The 20,871-nt window shown below is 41.2% G+C and overlaps 1 protein-coding gene across 1 annotated transcript; it reads left to right on the top strand.

The window, feature by feature from the left end:
* Positions 1-6,070: 6,070 nt before the first annotated feature.
* On the top strand, positions 6,071-16,230 carry LOC118559163. The gene is made up of 2 exons (XM_036129884.1): positions 6,071-6,451; positions 15,705-16,230. The coding sequence occupies exons 1-2, from the start codon at positions 6,081-6,083 to the stop codon at positions 16,117-16,119; spliced, it is 786 nt and encodes a 261-aa protein (XP_035985777.1). The 5' UTR covers positions 6,071-6,080; the 3' UTR covers positions 16,120-16,230.
* The last annotated feature ends 4,641 nt before the right edge of the window (positions 16,231-20,871 follow it).

Here is a 20,871-nt window from a genome sequence, read left to right as displayed (position 1 = left end):
TGGCAGGAAGCCAATGAAGGGAAGCTAAAATTGGAGAAATATGATCCCTCTTGTTGATTTTCATCAGAACTCTTGCCGCAGCATTTTGGATCAGCTGAAGACTTCGAACTGCATTTTGTGGACTTCCTGATAGTAAAGAATTACAATAGTCCAGCCTTGAAGTAACAAATGCATGGACTAGTTTTTCAGCATCACCCCTGGACAGAATGTTTCTAATTTTGGCGATATTCCTGAGGTGAAAAAAGGAAACTCTGGAAACCTGTTTAATATGGGATTTAAATGACATGTCTTGGTCGAAAACAACACCAAGATTTTTTACTTTATTACCAGAGGCCAAGTTAATGCCATCCAGATTAAGTGATTGATTAAGAACTTTATTTTTTGAAGACTCTGGCCCAAAGATTACAACTTCTGTCTTGTCAGAATTTAAATGCAGGAAATTTAAAGTCATCCAGCTTTTGATGTCATCAAGTCGAATCAGTCGAAGTAACTGATTGTCAATCAGTCGAAGTAACTGATTGGATTCATCAGGATTTATGGATAAATATAGCTGAGTGTCATCAGCATAACAGTGGAAATTAATCCCATGCTGTCTGATAATTTTGCCAATCGGAAGCATATATATAGTAAATAGAATTGGTCCAAGGACTGAACCCTGTGGTACTCCAGAAGTGACCCTAGAGTTTGAGGAGGATTTATTATTAACATGGACAAACTGGAATCTGTCCGACAGATAAGATTTAAACCAGCCTAATGCTTTTCCCCTAATCCCTACAGTATGCTCAAGTCTTTGTAGGAGAATATTGTGATCAACTGTATCAAATGCAGCACTGAGATCTAACAGGACAAGTATAGACACAAGTCCATTATCTGAGGCCATGAGAATATCATTGGTGACCTTCACCAGAGCTGTTTCAGTGCTATGATGAGCTCTAAAGCCTGACTGAAACTCCTCAAGTAGGTCATTACTTTGTAAATGTTCACATAGTTGATTAGCAACTACTTTCTCAAGAATTTTAGATAAGAAAAGAAGATTAGATATAGGTCTGTAATTCACTAACTCATCTTGATCAAGAGATGGTTTCTTAAGTAAAGGTTTAATAACAGCTACTTTAAAAGCCTGTGGTACATATCCATTTACCAAGGATAGATTAATCATGTCTAAAATAGGACCACTGATCAGAGGGAATACCTCCTTAAACAACTTGGTTGGGATTGGGTCTAACATACAGGTAGAAGGTTTAGATGAAGCTAAAATTTTAGATAGCTCAGAAAGCTCTACTGCTTTTAAACAGTTCAGACACTGCGCAGGTTCTAAGGATTCCTCCAATGCTGCCTCACTTACTGAGGACGAGGTAATCATGTTTGGGAGGATGCCAATTATTTTATTTTTAATGGAATCAATTTTATTTATGAAGAATCCCATAAAATCATTACTGCTAAGAGCTAAGGGAATGGATGGATCAACAGAGCTGTGGCTCTGGGTAAGTTTGGCAACTGTACTGAAGAGAAATCTAGGATTATTCTTATTCTCCTCAATTAATGATGAAAAATATGCTGCTCTAACTCTGCGAAGGGTCTTGTTATACAACAATAGACTGTCCCTCCAGATTAGGTAGGATTCCTCTTGGTGTGTAGAGCGCCATTTTCTCTCCAATTTCCTAACATTGTGCTTCAAGGAACACAGCTCTGAATTAAACCAAGGAGCCAGCTTCCTGTGAATAATCACCTTCTTTTTCAAGGGAGCTACATTGTCTAATGCAGAACACAATGACGAAGTCATACCGTTTACAAAGACATCTATTTGTGAATTGGAAGAAACAACATTGCTGCCATCTACAGGGCATTTCTGCAACACGGAGGATATTAAAAAGGGGACAGACTCTTTAAGTTGTGATACAGCATTATCCGATAAAGATCTACTATAATGGAACCCTCTTTTGGGGGTGGAGAACTCAGTTAGATTAAACTCAAATGTTATTAAAAAATGATCAGATAGGACAGGGTTGTGAGAGAATACTGTTAATTCTTCACAATCAATGCCATATGTCAGAACAAGGTCTAAAGTATGGAGCTGAGAGTGCGTCGGCTTATGCACATTTTGAGCAAAACCAATTGAATCTAGTATAGTTTTAAAGGCTACACTAAGGTTATCACATTCTGTGTCAACATGGATGTTAAAATCACCCACTATAATAACCTTATCAGTATTTAACACCAAATCAGATAAGAAATCTGACAACTCATCCAAAAACTGAGTGTAAGGGCCTGGGGTCCGTTCTTCGTACGTCGCTAACTCAGTTAGCAGGATTTCATTGTTGACGATTTGGCATGATCTTGGATCGTTTGGTTCTTCGAAAGACATCCTGCACTTGTTGTCATAGCAACATGTGCGCCAGCTTAAGCCTGCTCCAGAGCAGGCTTATTTCAAGTAAACAAGATTAGATCACGGCTGTATAAGCGGAGGAGATAGGGAAGTCTACCGTAGCCATGCCCATTTTTTACGACAGCAACCTGTTGCTGAAGGTGCAAGAATAATTAGCAGAGTGTTTCGAATTAATCGCGTATTGCGCAATAGACAGGATCCTTTAGAGCAGCGCGTCATAAACAGACAAACATATCATTTAACAGTGGCTTTTAAAGAGAAAAAAGTGGTGTTGGAGCCATAAATATAAAATATTTAAGTGATTTGTATGATAGTTTGCTTTTTATTTTTATCATATTCAGTAAGAAGAGTTGTTCGGGCCATTTTATTGTGAAGTTTAGTTTTACTTTGAAAGGCTTGCTTCCTGTCGAGCCGTATATTGTATTAGAAAAAACTATGGACGGATTATCTAGACACGGAGCAATACAGTTTTACCGTGTAAACTGTGGATGACTTGGAAAAGGAAGATTTTCATTTTTTATGGATAAAGATTTTTTTTGTTAAAATTCCCAGTTTGTACATGTCCTTTACTTCCAGTGTCTAAGGAATGACACTGAAATTTGGATCTCTTGACATAACAAGTGCCTTTTTAAAATAAAGCGTAATAATTAAAGGCTACCATTTTGTAGAATATTCTTGTATTTCACTTTTACTTGTCCCCGTGTTCTAGTGGGTCCCGTGGAGGCTCTGATATAAAAGAACAAATAATATCAAATTATTAAAATGCAAAAATACATACTGTAGAATGTGATAGAAACATCTACCATGGACAGTATTTACGCATTAATTTGTCTGCTGCTTTTTGCCAGCCCTCTCTCTCTTGGCTTTAACAGATTTTGAGGTGTTTTAATTAATGACTCAAATTCGGCATAATCCTCCAAGCTCTTGTTCTGCTTGGGAGAAAAACTGTGGGCGTTCTTTGCTGAACAGCCAATAGCAGCGCTGCTGATCATTGTTTCTACTATCGACACATTTCCCCTTTTAAACAAACGCATGAACGCGCAGTTGTCTCAGATAACTCAATTCAGCCATACTAATCATAAACAACAGGTGTGTTCAAAGAACCCAATTAGCCGGATCATGATTAGCCGGATGAAATCATCTTGGATGTCTCATTTGATCTCGGATGTTTTAAGCAACGTACGAAGAACGGACCCCTGGTGGATGATACAAAACAACAAACAGAAGAGGTTTTATTGCTTTGCAGTTTGGATGAGGGAAACTGAGGGTTAAATGTTCAAAAGAACTGTAGTTATTAATTGGCCTGGGACTAATTAATAAATCAGACTGAAAGATGGTTGCCACTCCTCCTCCTCTTCCCACAGATCTGGGAATGTGGAAATTTGAATAATTGGAGGGAGTTGACTCATTTATACTAACGTAGTCCTTTTGTAGCCAGGTTTCTGTGAGACAAAACAAATCAATCTGTTTATCAGAAATCAATTCGTTAACTAACAAAGTCTTTGGAGGGAGAGACCTTATATTTAATAGACCACATTTAATTGTTTTATTTTTAGGTTCAAGGTGAACCGTATTAATTTTTATTAGGTTTTTATGATTTGTTCCTTTTAGATAAGTTTTTGATCAGTTAAGTTTTGGCCGTGGGAAAGACACCGTCTCAATAGGATAATGGATGGGTAACAGTACAGAAGCTGCAGAGAGGTGTGTTAAACTACGGCTCTGCTTCCTGGTCTGGACCCTGGGTTGTCAGCATTTAGGAAAACTAATAAATCCGGCCAGATTTCTAGAAAGAAGAGCAGCACCATCCAAAGTAGGATGGATGCCGTCTCTCCGGGTCAGACCAGGTTTTCCCCAAAAAGTTCTCCAGTTATCAATATAGCCCACATCGTTTTCAGGACACCACCTAGACAACTAGCGGTTGAATGATGACATGAGGCAAAACATGTCACCACTGGTCAGATCAGGCAGGGGACCAGAGAAAATTACGGAGTCCGACATTGCTTTAGCAAACTCACACACCGAAGCAACACCAACTTTAGTGACCTCCGATCGGCGAGACCGGGTGTCAGTACCGCCAGCGTGAATAACAATCTTACTGTATTTACGCTTATCCTTAGCCAGCAGTTTTAGGTAAGATTCTATGTCGCCCGTTCTGGCCCCTGGCAGGCATTTAACTATGGTCCCTGGTGTCTCTAGTGCCACGTTTCTGACTATTGAGCTCCCAATAATCAGGGTCGGCTTCTCAGCGGGTGTGTCGCTGAGTGGGGAAAATTTGTTAGAAACGCAGACGGGTTGGTGGTGAACTGGGGGCTGAAATCTAGAGCTATGCTTCCTACGAACTGTCACCCAGCCGGCCTGCTTACCCAGCTGCTCGGGTGCTTCTGGAGGACCACTAAGTGAACTAACGCTAGGTCTATGTGGCTCCGCGCTAGCAGAGGGGCGGCTATCAGCTGGTCTTTCCATAGCACGGAGCCGGGACTCTAATTCTGACACCCTCGCCTCCAAAGCTACAAAAACACTACATTTATTACAAGTACCATTATCACTAAAGGAGGCAGAGGAATAGCTAAACATCTGACACAGAGAGCAGGAGATAAGGGGAGACTTAGTCAGAGACGGAGAAGCTGAAGTAATAGTAGGAGAGGAAGCCATTGTGGAGCTAAAGCTAGGCTAGGCTAAAGCTAGGCTAGCGCCCTTCTACCGCGCCAAGAGAGCAAATCGTGAAACACGAGGAGTTCCCAAGCGTGATGTGCAGCAACAGAAAATGTTTTTAAAGTGCTTATGTGTTAGAAACAGATGTTACAGCAAAGAGATTAAAGATAAAAGCAAGAGAATCTGGAGCAACAAACCGTTGCTCACGCAGCGAAAACAGGAAGTGATACAATACGCCTTACCGCAAACAGGAAGTGACGTCATCATCTGATTGACATCATCTGATTATCAGGCAAAATTATCCTAAAGTTATCCATCTTTGTCAGTCACTGAGTAATCAACACCTGCCTGTTGAGGTTCAACAACAGATGAGAGAATGGATTCATACACAGACAGAATAAACACAAACTCTTCAAATTACAAGAATTTATTTAAAACATATTCCAACTTCCAGGTAAATAACGTCAGAGTGCAAACTGTTTAGCAAAGCTACTAACCCTCAACTAAACTACTAAGTGAAATGAGAAAAACAAAAACAACTAATAAGCTACAGAGAAAAAGAACAGACAATAAAAACTGAAACCAATAAAACGATGCAGTAATGTCACAGTTCACTCATTATTATAAACAATGGCTTGTCTTAAGAATTTGGAATGAGGTTTAATTAGCTCTAAATTAACAAAAGGTAAAAATATATCCAACTTATGCCTGCCGTCAATAGGGTTGAACTATTTGTGGTATTTAATTGCAACTTTAACTTATATTATTATAATATAGGACAATAATTATAACTTATAGACTTATAATTATAAGTCTCTGAGCTTGAGAAAACTAAAGAATATAAAAATTACTTTGGCATTCCCTTTGACATTAACTTACATAAGACTAAATTTACGTTTTTAACCTCCTTTTCTTTTCTAGCAACTCTGACACCAACATGAGCGGGTTCATGTTACAGTGGGCTGAAGAGGACTTTGTCCTTCCTCCTGGAGTACTTCGACTGCTTACCCCGCAGCCAGCTAATGACCACCGGACCTACATCATGTATCACGGCACCACCTGGGCGCGTGCTCAGGAGATCCTTAGGACAGGTTTCCGTCAATCTAAAGATGGGATGCTTGGTCCTGGGGTCTACCTCAGCAGAGACCTGAAGAAAGCCAGTCACTATCCTATTGGTCATCCTGAAGAGGACAAGGTGGTCATCAAGGTAAAGGTCAACGTGGGGAAGGTGAAAGCCATCAATCGGCAGAATCACCCTATGCAGAAGACCTGGCATCAGAATGGATACGACACCGCCTGGGTGCCGCCCAACTGTGGGATGGTGCCGAGCGGCTGGGAGGAGGACTGCGTCTGGGATCCCCGTCGAATCGAGATCATTCGGCTGATCAAGCCCAGTGTCTTTCACCTGATTACATGTAAAAGCAAGCCATCAGTGCTTCATTTTGTACAATCAAATATGTTTGAACGAAATCCTTTATGCAATCTTTGTCATTTGGACTTGAAAAAAAAGCTCTTATATAAAAATATAAGTTTCTGGCATTACTGAAAATAATTAAATTCAATGTTATTTATGTTGCTCCAATTCATGATACATGTCATCTCAAGGCTCTTTACAAAGTCAACTTAAATCAAATCCTCCAGGTTGGTCAGAAAGTTTTCTCTCTAAGGAAACCCAGCAGGTTGCATCAAGTCTCGACAAGCAGCATTCACTCCCGGTGAAAGAGCATAGAGCATGGGTTAAAGCAAAAATGTTTTAGTCAGCCCATATATTCCCGGGGCCGTGGACATCATGCCACATCAGTTACCTCACTTGCTTATTGTGCAAAGTCAGCTTTAACCAAATCTGGTAGTTTTAAGATATCAAATGACAATTCCTGTATCTCTCCCACCTTTCAGCCAGACAGCCCTCTCCATCCTCTACTTCACTGTCCACATCCAGAACATCACCTGGTTAACTTTCATCTCTGCAGCCTCAAGTTCTTCCTTCACACTTTTGCCAAACTGGTCCACAGTCCACTTCCTAATTTCAGCTCCCTTCCCTCCCTGTCCCCCAGAAAACCCTCCATAAACTGCAACTAGTACAAAAGTAGGACAGGTTAAAATGTTCATTGGGAAATGTTGTGTGATGCGTTACACATTGTCGTTTTAAAACAAAGGGCTAACGGAATTAGCCCATGCTAGCATCCGGTTCCTTGGCATTGCTGATATGGTCAAGTGTGTCTTTATAGTTATAACAAAGGTTATCTCCACAAGGGTTTCATACTTTGATGGGACATTATTGTTTACGTTATCCGGCCAACTCATCATGACTAAAATAAAACCGGAGCTTTTATTTATTAGCACTGAATTTCCGCTAGCCAAAAGCTTCTGTTAGCTTCCGATATCCATACATTCAAAGGAGCTTGTCTTAAGCGCAACGCTTGTTGTTTCGCTCCGCCATCGTTCGATATAGCTATGAACCCTATCCCCGCATTAATATTGAATATTAATGTCAATTTAAAGGCAATTATGATAAATTTATGCTTTAACCGATTTAGCAACCGATCGCTTTACCGAACCCTTGTGCCCAGACGTAGAATCGCATTAATAAGATCGGACAGAGCAAATCAGTCTTTAGAATGTTATTTCTTTAAAATAATGTTCTGATTAACTTGGCCTTTGCATTGTGAATGGGTTGAAACACATGTCAAATGTTGTTCTAAATTAGTTAAGCTAATTTAACCTCATTTCACATTCTTTAAGGTAAACTTTGGTTCTTTAACTTAAACAAAATATTATTTCATAAAATAATGTTTTGTTTAACTCAGGATTTGCATTGTGAATGGATTGAAACACATCAAATGTTTTTTTAATTAGGTAAGCTAATCTAACTCTATTCCATGCTTTTTGGAATCAGATCTGCAGTGAACGGGATTCGCTGAATTATTCTGATGATGTTCGACCACATTTGTTTTGTCTTTTGTTTACATTTGCATGTAAATAGTTCCTTAGCTTAGTTTCATTTTATCTTCATTTTGCTAAGTAGTTTACTTAAGTTTCACTAGCCTAGTAGAGAGGATTTGTTAATCGAAATATTGTGTTAATTCAGATAAACAGCATTACATAGTGATGTTCTCTGGATGTTCATTTTATTTCTGTAATTAAATTATTGAACTTGAAAAGAAGTTATCACTCCTTTATTCTATGTGGGTGTAGAGTTTGCTGTTAAAAGATCGCTAGTGGTCGAATTCATTCCTTTCAACCATTGTCTTGATATCAGCTTAAGAACTGATTATCACAAGTTCTTAAGCTGATAGACAGACAGTTATTTATGAAACATTAATTAACTTTAAACAGTGTATATTTGCACACCAAAATATTTGGCCGATCAGCTCTGGTGGCTCTTGCAGATGGAAACTTTTTATTTTTAATTAGGGTAACATTATTGCAGTTAAGTTAATATCTTACAATGAAATGTTAGGTATAACACAAAACATTTATCTTTCATTAACCACAATTTTTACATTTTCTTTAATTTCCTAGTAAATAGATCCTCAGCTATCTAATGACTTTACCTCAAATGCAGACTTTGGTGCAGTAAAACCTGATAAGAATTTATTTATTATAATTTATTTAAAATAATATTGTTATAAAAAAATTGGAGTGGTTTTAACTTGAGAATTTGCCCCACAAGCCAAAATGTTTGGACACCCCTGGTCTAAAGTCTCCTTTGTGACAGAAGGGGGAGACCAGGGTAAATCCAGGGTGGGAGAAAGCCTATCCAGATACAGCTAGCCATCTTGTTACTTCAGCCTCCATTCACAGATGGTAGTGTTGTCCCAGACACCCTCTCTGCAGTTCTCAACACAAACTGTATTACCCAGAAAGGTCCAGAAGCGTCTTTCTTTTCCAGAGAATGCTGAGGAGGAACAAACTCCCTCCAACTCTGCTGTAAAACTTTTACCACAGCACAATAGAGAGCGTCCTGACCCGTGGATGTACAGGGTGGTACGCCAGCTGCACTGCATCCAAGAACAACTGCAGTGGTCATCAAGACTGCTTAGTGGATCCGTGGCTCCCCGGTCCCACGCCTAAAGATCTGCTTGAACCATCTCCATTGAAAGGCCACAAAGATCTGGGATGACCTTACCCAGCCAGGAGCCTCCGTTCAGCAGCCATTCATCTGCCAGACTCGGAGTCATGCGAGCTCACACCAACACAACAGACATAGCTTTTCAACCATGGCTGGGAAAATTGCTAATACCTACTGCTATCGCATCCAGTCCAAGAAATAACTAAACAATGGCACAATTATTTTTTGCAACTTGCGTTAAAACAGACTATTTAACAACATGCATCAACTATATCTGGTTGACAATACAAACATAGAGATTCTGCAAAATAAAATGTTGTATCCTGTACAATGATAATAAGGTTTGTTCTTCAGCTTCTGTTGAAGTATTGTATTAAAGGTTCAGTTGTAACCAATAAAACCACACATTCCAATATTTTATTTTGATCTAAATGTGTAGTGTTTGCAGAAGAGTAGTTATGAAAGCGTTTGTCAATCTGTTAGTGTAGAAAACAGCAGATGTTGGAACATGAGGGTTCTGACAGGTTCTAGAAAAGTGGCTGATGTCTGTCGGCATGTACCAATTAAAGAATGTCAGAGTTTGAAGTATTTACCAAAGCTGTCAGCTGAACTGCCTTGGCTTTAAGGACACATTCACAAGCTCACCAAGACAACAATCTGACATTTTAAAAAAAAAAAAAAGCTATTGTTAAGATGCTTCACCTGGAGAATTAGCCTCCAACGTAAGCAGGTTCTAACAACTCATCAACTCAGGACCTTCTATCTGTCCTCCCTATGGTCTCAATTTCTTTTTCTCAAGCTGCAAATTGCTGGAGAGAAATCAGTGGTGAAAGATTGTCAATTCTTACACAGAATTGATTTGTTCTCCTCTCTCCATTCTTCTGGAGAGCAACCATTAACATTGTGTTCACAAAACTATCTACATCATTAATGACCTTCAGCATCGCTCCCATAGTCGGTTTGTTAGCCCAACCCTCTAGAGAAAGATGTAGGAGTTTTTGTTCCAGATCCAGCAGGTTGCTGCATCTTCCCCATCAGCTTGATTAATGGACTACATCTTACTCTCCTCACCTGGTCTGAGCGTCACAGACTATTCTTGGATGTCCTCTACACAAGTTTAGAATTTGTTTCTATGTTTTGTTATTCTGTAATTACAAAAATGCAACAGAATTAGAAGGGTTTCTTTTTCTGTATATGGCCTGCTATTTGGCCATCTTGACTTTACCTTTGTTTAATTATTTCAGAAAGGCCATCCATCCAGCCATCTTCTCGACCCGCTTATGTCATGTTTCTGACAAAATGAAAATCTCCTGCAGGTAATAATTACGGAAACCAAAGGAAAGTTTGAAAGGTTTATTGGTAAATCTGCACAGCGAGATGATTCTTGTTTTAGACCAAGAATCCAGGACGGCACTAGGGGAGAGATTAGTGTGTTACTGTCTGAAACTGAAATGGGTCTAGAGTTTGTTGTAAAAGAAATGGAGTTGGTTTCTTCCTGGTGCAGAAGTGGTGAACTTATCAGTAGAGGCTGAGGTTGGCAGCAGATTGGTGATTGGTTGAATTAGTTATTGTCTCCTTCTGTCCTTCTCTTCAAGGTGGGAGGTTTGGACAATGGAGAGTGCACCAGGAGGTGAGTGACCAATGAGTTACAGATGAGCCCTTGTGCCAGGAGGGTGGCCAGAGGAGTGGACTGGAGAGTCTTAGGGAGAGTTCTTCAAACAGACTAAGAGAACAAGAAACAATTTGGAGTCCAATAACTGTTATATGACAAAGGGAGCATATTTTTGGTAAGGAGAGGGTGTAAAAACCCCAGGAATCTTAGACACAAAGAGGAAGAGAGCCTGATTACCTCGTGTGAGAACATCAATCTCTGCCTATGGAAACTTGGTCCCATTTCATGGGAGAGGAAAGTAAGTTTCTACCTTAAACTTAAATTGGTGGAGAATGTGTTGTAAAACTTTGTGACTGTCTACCTTTGCCCCTCTTGAAGTTTTTGGTTGGTGAAACCAACTTTGGAGGATGTCCAGGCAGGAGGGCAGTCATAGAAGTGGTGTGGAGGTTCTTAAGGAGATTTCTCAGAACTGATGCAGAGAATGGACAACAGTACTATAGAGTCCAATATCTGAGCATTAAGGAAAAGAGATTTTTATTAATTGAGCTAGAGCAAGAGGAAATGTAACAACTCCAGGAATCTAGGTTACACAGAACAGATTTTGATTACCACTTGTGAGTTGGACAATCTGAAGTCTTCTTTGGGAAACCCAGTCCTATTTAGGATGAGATATAGGTGGGTTCGTATCTGAAACAGAAATGGGTTGAGGACGTGGTGTAGAAGAAGGGGTGATGGTTTCTTACTGGTTAAGAGGGGAGGATATCCTTAGAGAACGAAGTTGGCAGGAGATTGGTGGAGGGAATGATTCTTATCAGTATCCTGGAGGAGAGGTAATGGGACTAGTGTAAGCAGGACAATATGGTGTCTTCTTCAGGAAACCTGCTCCTCTTTAAAAGGTAAACATTGGAGGGTTACTATCTGAAACTGAAATGGGTTGAAAACAGGTTGTAGAAGGAGGGGGAAGGTGTCGTACTGGTGCAGAGGAAGTGAGGATATCCACTGAGGCTAAAGCCGGGCGTACACTGTACGAGTTTTTCCCCTTTTCGGGCCGATTCTTCAGTCGTGCAAGCATTTTTTGAATCGGGCCAAATTTCAGCTTGATCGTAGAGGGGGGGGGGGGGGGGGGGGACTGGCTTCTCATGACTACCTCCCGATCAGGAATCGGACGATCGTGAAAATCAAACATGTTTGAAATTCAGTCGGCTGTCGTGAGCGCATCCTGCTGTTCAAGCAGAGCTACGCCCGCTTCCCTCCCGCCAGCGGAGGGAGGGAAGCGGGCGTCCCTGAAGCAACCTCCGGCCGATGTTGGGGAGGGCGAGCCGTCCGGTCGGCGCAACGCGCTGGCCGCCTGTTTCGGCCCTCATCGCGCTGGCCGCCTGTTTCGGCACTCCTCCGCTTGCTGGGGGGGGGGGGGGGGGTGTGCGGGCCAGGCGACCTGCCGTGCCGCGCGGCCGCCGGTGCGTCTCGTCCCTCCTCTCTCCCCTCCGTTCCCCCGACGCCCGGTGCCTCCTGCGGGCCTCGCCAGAGCTGGGCTCAAACCCCGGCTCTGGGTCCCTGTCACCTACCGTCGCTCGCCTGCCTCTGCCACCACAGCGAGCGGTCCCAGAGGGGACACGACGTACAGTGTGAGCAGTCCGGTCTCGTCCGAGCGTCGCGCCGCACAGATCGTGACCGGTGAACTTTTTAAACCCCGCGGTTCTGTCGCACAGTTTGAGATGTATATAAGTACCACGACTGAAAAACTCGTACAGTGTACGCCCGGCTTAAGGATGGTCAGGAGATTGGTGGAGTTAATGATTGTCTCCTTCGGTCCTTTTCCCAGTGGAAGTTATGGAACGGCAAAATGTTGGAGGGTGGACTGGCAGGTGAGAGAGTGATGAGTTATTGAGGAGCAATTGTGCCAGAAGAGCAAACAGAGGAGTGATTTAGAGGTTCTTAAGAAGAGTTCTGCAACATGACACAGGGAATGAACAATACGTTGAAATCCAATGTCTGAGCATCGACAAAGAAAACAGATTTCTCTAAGGGAGAGACAGCAACGCGAAATGTAAGAATTCAAGAAATCTATTATACACACACACACGTAGTGTCTGATTACCACTTGTGTGAGAACAGTCTGAAGTCTCCCTCAGAAAACCCGGTCCCATTTATCCGACAGAGGAAGTTTAGACTAGAGAGTTAAAGGTAATGTGAGAGCTGTCGCACGTCATTATCCAGCCCCACACTCCGAAAAGGTTAAGCCCATAGAATAAGAAGCTTCCAAATAACAAAAAGGGAACTATCCCTTTGATTGTATCCAATCAGATGATAACTACGAGCAAAAAAAGGACACATCCTCAGTAGTGAACCTCGGGGTCTCAGGGTGTTTCGGCCATTATCACTAGACACCCTACCCGAGGAAGGCCCATCTGGGATTGATCAGGTCCCAGTGTGTGTCATATTACATTCTTTTAACTTAAACAATGCACTTACCTTGTATTGTACACTTACCATGAACCTTTTAATCGCCTGATCCAGTATTTTAGAGTGCTTTTATCCAACTCAGTCCTAGTTTGCCATGTATCCTTTAAAGGCTCAGGCCAACTACAATTTCTAAGTGTTTTTCTTGGTTAAAGCCGAAGGCTATTGGTATAAATACAAACAATTCCAGTGTCCCATACACCGCACGACTCCTGGAAAGCTGGGTTAACCATACCTTTCCTTGGACAAGGCCAGCAGGTAGTCTAATGGGATCATCCAATTAAGTACTGGTTTTACCTAACTGGACACAAATTAAAACACAATTGTGTGAATTGTATCTCAACGGAGAAGTCTTTAATGTTTGCCACAATATGTGGTTTTAGGGGTCTAATTTAAGAAATAGACAGCAAAATGACCTTATAAGACCGAAATACAGTCCCATTGCATCATGGGTAATTCAAAATGGCGGCATGCTTGAAGAATTGTTAACCAGGTATGAAGAGGATCCCAGTCCAGGATACCTCTGGTTACAAGTCAAGACCAAACAGTCTTCCAACCCAGTCCTGGTATGCCATGCACCTTTTTAAAGGTATAAGGCCAACTCAATTTTGAACATTTTTATCCATCCCAGTCCTGGTTTGCCATGCACCCTTTTTAAACGTTTAAGGCCAACTCGGCCAACTCTGTCAATACATTTTAAACTCATCGTTCTGCATCACTTTTTCTCTTTTTGGACGTTTCTGGGTTGTTTTGATGTGTTAGCCTGAATTAGCAGTGTCAGCTCGAATACACAAAGGCAATTATTAACAAAGTTAGTCATTTTAATCAACATCATGTGATTATCCGGCAATAATATCCTAAAGTGATGCTAAAGTTATATGTCTCTGTCAGTCATTGTATAATGAACACCTGCCTGGTGAAGTTCAACAACAGGTGAAGGAGGGGATTCATGCACAGATAGAATAAGCACAAACTCTGCAAATTACAAGAATTTATTAACAAAATATTCCAACTTTCAGGTATATAACATCAGTCAGAAAACTGTTTAGCCAAGCTAATAACCTCAACTAAACTACTAAGTAAAATGAAAAAACAAAAACAACTAATAAGCTACAGAGAAAAAGAACAGACAATAAAAGCTGAAACCAATAAAACGATGCAGTGATGTCACAGTTCAGAGTAATTATTATGAACCATAGCTTGTTTTAAGAATTTAAATTAGCTCTAAACTAATTAGGAACAATTGTTTGTGTTCAAACAACCTGTTCACAATGCAATTAACAATTTGTCAAATTAGATCAACACCCTTTTGGACAATTTATCGTTACTGTTGTGTTGATTAGCTGACTTTTTAATGGAGTGACACAACCAAGAAACATTTATAAACTCTCACAAGATGGTTAAGCGGCAGACAGACGGCGTGATGATGTGTCTTTGTGTTAAGTGAGCATCCAGAGCCGAAGTCTCACCAAACTTTCATTATGGCTGCAAAATGACAATAAAGATTCTTGATGTGACTAGCACTCATATGAGGTTGCTAATGACTGAATAGCAGAGGAGGGGTGTTTTGGTTAGAAAAGGAATAAATTCAGAGCAGAATGGAAGTAAAGCTCAGTGACTTAATGGGAAAAAATAACAAAGGAAACATAAAAAAGGTTTTGCTGAAGGAGATCAGACAGAAAGCTCAGGAACTGGACTGGGAATGAAAAAATGGTCACGATGAGACACAAGAAGCATGGAGAATGGAGGCATGGAACATAGGAAACTAAAGGAAGAAAACCAGCAATGAGCAATGACCAGCAAGCTTATATAAAGGGGGGAGAGCAGAGAAAAGAAAAGCAGGGGGAGTAATCATGTGGAAAATGAGGAACAGCTGAGATCAATGAAAGCTGAGGGGGCTGAGGGAGGGAGAGTGATGAACAGAAACAGAGCAAAGACACAGAAACTCAGAAAAGAAAAAAAACTGAGAACATGCAAAACGTGCAAAGAGCAAGAATGACCTAAGAACCCATTTACAAACATTTGCTCAAAAATGGTTAAAACTAGACAACAGAAACAGCAGAGAAAAAACTAAGGGATGAAAGAAACCTGAAATCTCTGACACCTGAAGATCATGGTGTCTGATCAAGGGGAGCTTGTGGTTCCTAACAGACTCATCAATGCACCAGCATAGAGGACTAATGTTAGAAATGTTTGGTCAAATTTCAAAACATATGCCCTAAATCAACACAATGCTGATACGTTATGGCTGCAGAGGGCTTTGTTGAACTATTTAGTGGTATTTAGTTTTAACTTTTACTTGTTTTTTTACAGTATAAACATTATTATAATATAGGACAATAATTGAAATAGGACAAATGATATATGAAAATTACTTTGGCATCCCCTTTGACAATAACATACATAAGGCTAAATTAAAATCTTCTCCTTTCTAGACATTCTGACTCCAACATGAGCAGATTCAGGTTACAGTGGGCTGAAGAGGACTTCAGTCCTCCTCCTGGAGCGTTTCGACTGGATACCCCGCAACCAGCTGATGACCGGACCTACATCATGTATCACGGCACCACCCGGGCGTGTGCTCAGAAGATCCTTAAGACAGGTTTCCGTCAATCTAAAAAAGGGATGCTTGGTCCTGGGGTCTATCTCAGCAGAGACCTGCAGAAAGCCAGTCGCTATCCTATTGATCATCCTGAAGAGGACAAGGTGGTCATCAAGGTAAAGGTCAACGTGGGGAAGGTGAAAGCCATCAATTGCCAGAATCACCCTATGCAGAAGACCTGGCATGATCATGGATTCGACACCGCCTGGGTGCCGCCCAACTGTGGGATGGTGAAGAGCGGCCTGGAGGAGAACTGCGTCTGGGATCCCAGTAGAATCAAGATCATTCGGCTAATCGAACCCACAAAAGTCCCAGCCCAGCCTGATTACATGTAAAAGCAAGCAATAAGTGCTTCATTTTGTACAAGCAAATATATTTGGATAAAATCTATTTTGTAATCTTTGTCATTTTGACCTGAAAAATAAAAGATCTCATATTAAAATATATCAGTTTCTGGCATTACTAAAAATAATTAAAATTCAATTTTATTCTTATAGCGCCAATTCAGAACACACATCATCTCAAGGCTTTTCTAAAGTCAGACTCCATCAGATCCTCCAGGTTGGTCAGAAAGTTTCCTCTCTAAGGAAACCCAGCAGGTTGCATCAAGTCTCTCCAAGCAGCATTCACTCCTCCTGAAAGAGCGTAGAGCCACAGTGGACAGTCGTCTGCATTGCTGATGGCTTTGCAGCAATCCCTCATACTGAGCATGCATGAAGCGACAGTGGAGAGAAAAACTCCCCTTTAACAGGGAGGAAAACCTGCAGCAGAACCAGAACCCATGTGAACGATCATCTCCCTCGACCCACTGGGGGTTAGAGAAGACAGAGCAGGTTTACGTCATCCTTTACTGTTGAGGGAGTTTTTCCAACATGTTTACCAACTCCTCCGCTACCAAATGTTTCCTTATAATTCCCAGTTTTGTTGTGGGATTGAGTCCTAAAAAAACTACCACATGAATCATCCAGCAAACATTCACAAACAGGGCCCAATGTCAGCCCTATTGGGTCCATGAAGATCAGTTTGAGCAGATTATCTTAAATCTCATCAGGGACCCAGTAAGGACCTGAACAGGGTCTCCAACTGATATTTCTAATGTTTGCTGCATTTACACATTTGTGAATCCTGGCCCAGTTGGAACCCATTCAGCCTGAAAAAAAACTCTTTTGGGGGGCAAAAACATCTGGGTTATACATATAAAATTAAACCAGAAGTCCTGGTGTTTCCGCAATGGGAGGCTTCAGGTGAATTATAAAAGTTTGTCAGTGTTGCACATGAGCATTTGCCCTAAGCTCCCAGAGAAAAAAGAAATATACTGCTGCCACCTTGTGGCACAATTTTTGTGCAGTGGTCTTAAGGCTTCATTTACAGGAATGTGTAATTTGATATTCCCCAAAAAATAAGAGTGCATGTTTATTGCAAATAGCAGGGCTGAGGACACAACTCTGCGGTGTTCCAGTGTTGAGGATCAGTGGAGCAGATGTGTGTTTCCCTATCCTCTCCACCTGGGGTCTGTGGGTGAGGAAGTCACTGATCAAGGAGCAGAGAGGTGTGGATAATCCATGTTATGGAGCGCCAGAGCCAGCATGTCTGGGAGCACCGTGTTGGATGCTGAGCTGAAGTCCATCCTAACAGGTGCTGGGCTGCTGCAGATGAGTCAGAGCTGAGTGAAGTGCTAACGAGACAGCGTCCTCTGTGGAGCGATTCTCCCTGTAGGCAAACTGCAGGCTGTCCAATACAGTAGGAGTCCTTGATGTACTTTAGGAGGATCATCTGGAATTACTTCATGATGGTGGTGGTCAGAGCGATGGGACCTGCTCAGGGGGAATCGCTTCCATTAGACTGAAGGCAAAGCTCTTAGTCTAATGGTGACATGGATCCTGGAAGACATCATGGCGTATTCGACCAATCTTGAGCTGGCTTTGATTATCCAGCTGCCGTGGCTCGAGTGTTCGGAAATCTGCCCATTTCACATTGTTTTTGTAGAGTCCAGTACTTAAGCTGTTGATAGTAACAAAGTAGAAAGTGCCAATTGAGGTCAAGTTCTACAGTTTAAATGGCTCCAATCAGCCAATAAGCCACTTATCGACACTACACTACGGATGAAGAAGATAAACAATGTTTATATTAGACAACGTGATTTTGCAAAGACTTCCTTTGGTAAAGATGTTGGCAGATCTCATTCTGCTTTCAGAGACGAGAACTGGAGGATGGGAGTTCATAGACATTGCACTTACTGGAAGGATGGTGTGCAGCTGACCAGAATGCACACATGGGGGCCATGAAAAGAGCACTGAGCATGGACAACAAATGGCCAGGGCTAAGATGGAGGCTTTGGAGAACCTTCAACTGACCCCCCAGTAACAAAAACAAAGATGAGTTCGGCAAACACACCTTCAGCATTCACTTCAGATTTTCTTGTAGACAATTAAAAACAAAATACACAACTGACAAAACACTTGGATGAATGTGTAAAGGTAAAACCTTTGAAAGATGCAACTTTAAGCAGATGATATAAATAAATAAACACTGCGATGCACTGGCGACCTGTCCAGGGTGTACCCCGCCTCTCCCCATTGACAGTTGGGGACAGGAACCAGCAACCCTTGTGACCCCAGCAGGGATAAGCATGTTGGATAATGGATGGATGGAAATGAATAAACAATAAATAAGGAAAAGAAAACAACTTGTGTGAGAAAGTTAAAGTGGATGTTTAATAAATAAAAATGAATGAGTGAATGAATAGATGAAGTGAATATTTCAATATAAGAGCAACAAACTCTGAAACTTTACACTAGCTGCTGATTCACAGAGGACATCGCAGAAACTATATTTACTGGGTTAAATTGAAATAAGCAGAGGCACAGATAAGAATCAAATAATTAGGATGCAGCTTGAATCTGACACACTGGCAGACATCAACAACACAACACAAACTGGCTCAAATGGGTAAAACTGCTAAATTAGCATAAGGACTTATATTAACTAACAATGGTAAATTGATGGTTAAAAGCAACAACGGAAAAATAATAATACAAATACAGGAGGTAGAGCTTCATGAGGTTTAATATCCCTCCTCTTAAAAGGAAATAAAATATTCCAAAAAAAGTAAAAAACATAGCAACTGGACTTGTTTCCCGTAGTTTGAAGACGTTTCGCTTCCTCTCCATGAAGCTTTCTCAATTCAAAAAGTCTGGAGTAATGTGCAGTACCAAGCTTTATACTACTGCCCAAACAAAGGCCTTGTGATGGCTTAGATAACATGCAAATTCAACAGAAACAGGTCCACCCCTTAGTAATTGGCAGTCGTTAAAGTCATTAAGCCAGCAGATTGAACCGAAACTGGTCCACTCCTCTGTAACGAGGAGTCGTTAGGGTCGTTATTGGCCTGGCTTGCCGGAACGATGTTTTGATCACCCATATGAAGGTGAGAATTGAGGTGATGATTGGCTGGAATTAATTCTATAGCTGTATTATAGGTTTTTGAGAGTTGGAACCTAAGGCCTCCTCCTCAGGTTTAGGTTGGTTTTTCTCTCTTAACGTAGATGGCTTCCTTCACACCCCTTTCAAACCATCTGTCTTCTTTCTCCAAAATGTGAACATTTTGGTCCTCAAAAGAGTGTCCTTTGTCGTCAAACTATGTCTTCAAACTACGGAAAACAAGTCCAGTAGTTTTGTTTTTTACTTTTTTTGGAATGACCATGACCTGGATGACTGAGAATCTTCACCAGCAAATAACGAGATATTTCCCCATTTTTACCAGTTGTTAAAACATCTTAAGACAAAATAAACACATTATGGAGCCTAACCAGCTGTTTGCCTAGGGGGCTTATTAAGCAAGGATTATTTAAAGATTTTCCTCTTACCTACACTAATGAAAAGAAAAACGGCCATTTAAATCATTTTGGATCTGGTTGGGATAGCGGAGTGACTGCTAATAGTAAAAGAATGACAGCTTGAAGAAGAAATTGAGGAATGAAGGTTGACTCTGGGGGACATCAACATGAGAATCAAGAGAACATTCTGAACAGGACCATGCATGTGTGTTTTGCTTTAAACACCCATAGGGGTGGCCGAGTGGTTAGAGCAACGTGCTTGCACTCAGAGAAGGATGCAAGTACCCAGTTCAATCTCCAGCGCCTGCACTCTGGGTCCCTGAGCAAGACCCTTAACCCCAGATTGCTCCCCGGGCGCCACACATGGCAGCCCACTGCTCCCCAAGGGGATGGGTTAAGATGCAGAAGTGAATTTCATTGTGATGTATGTTTCAATGACAATAAAGATGATATTACTATTAAAGGTGCTGGACTTAAACTGCACAGTTTCACAAACGTGACCTGGACAGGTAGGCGTTCGTGGAGAGATATTTCATTTTATCTACAACAGATTTTAATCTTCTTGGGCCGAGCACACTCCATACAATGGGCTGAACTTAGACACAATCTAATTGACTCTATGGAAATACTGCGAGGCCAGCTTCTGCATACATTCATTCAGGGGAGTAGAGCAGAAAAGTGTGTGTGTGTGTGTGTGTGTGTGTGTGTGTGTGTGTGTGTGTGTGTGTGTGTGGCTAATTGCAACAGACCTACAGATAGGAGAGGAGACCTTGAACATTCCTGCTGTTTCTCAGCTCTCAGAAGATTGTGTCAGTGCTGAGAGTTTTGTTTTCAATAAAAAGGAAGTTTCCATCAAATACTATAAAACATACAAAATGAATATTACCACACAGACTAACCAGTATATATCTAATATTAAACACAGCCAATAACCAGTAAATGACTAATGTAACTTTACACACAATCACAAAAGGCCAATTCTAAAAGAAACAAAGAACAAAAAGGACAATAACATAAAATGTCAGCATGCATACTTGTTCACGCCCTCTAAAGTCATTCCTTTGTAGAGCGTTTGGCAGCAGTTCCAGCTGCAGGTGTCTTTGGATCGTTCACTCGCCACATCTTGTCTCTCAGATGAGGCTAAACTGCTCCAGCTAGTTCATGTTGGAGGGTTTTCACTTTTGAACGGCGATCTTAAAGTCTAACCACAGATTTACAACCCGATTGAGGTCTGGACTTTCCAACACATTT

The sequence above is a fragment of the Fundulus heteroclitus genome, unplaced genomic scaffold, assembly GCF_011125445.2.
Source record: "Fundulus heteroclitus isolate FHET01 unplaced genomic scaffold, MU-UCD_Fhet_4.1 scaffold_245, whole genome shotgun sequence".
Taxonomy (NCBI): domain Eukaryota; kingdom Metazoa; phylum Chordata; class Actinopteri; order Cyprinodontiformes; family Fundulidae; genus Fundulus; species Fundulus heteroclitus.
Note: the sequence above shows the minus strand (reverse complement) of the source record. Positions and strands in the feature narration are given on the sequence as shown.

Coding starts and splice junctions, on each gene's coding strand:
- LOC118559163 (XM_036129884.1), top strand. CDS start 6,081: ATGTATCACGGCACCACCTGGGCGCGTGCTCAGGAGATCCTTAGGACA. Junction 6,452..15,704: donor AGTGTCTTTCACCTGATTAC/ATGTAAAAGCAA, acceptor TCGACTGGATAC/CCCGCAACCAGCTGATGACC.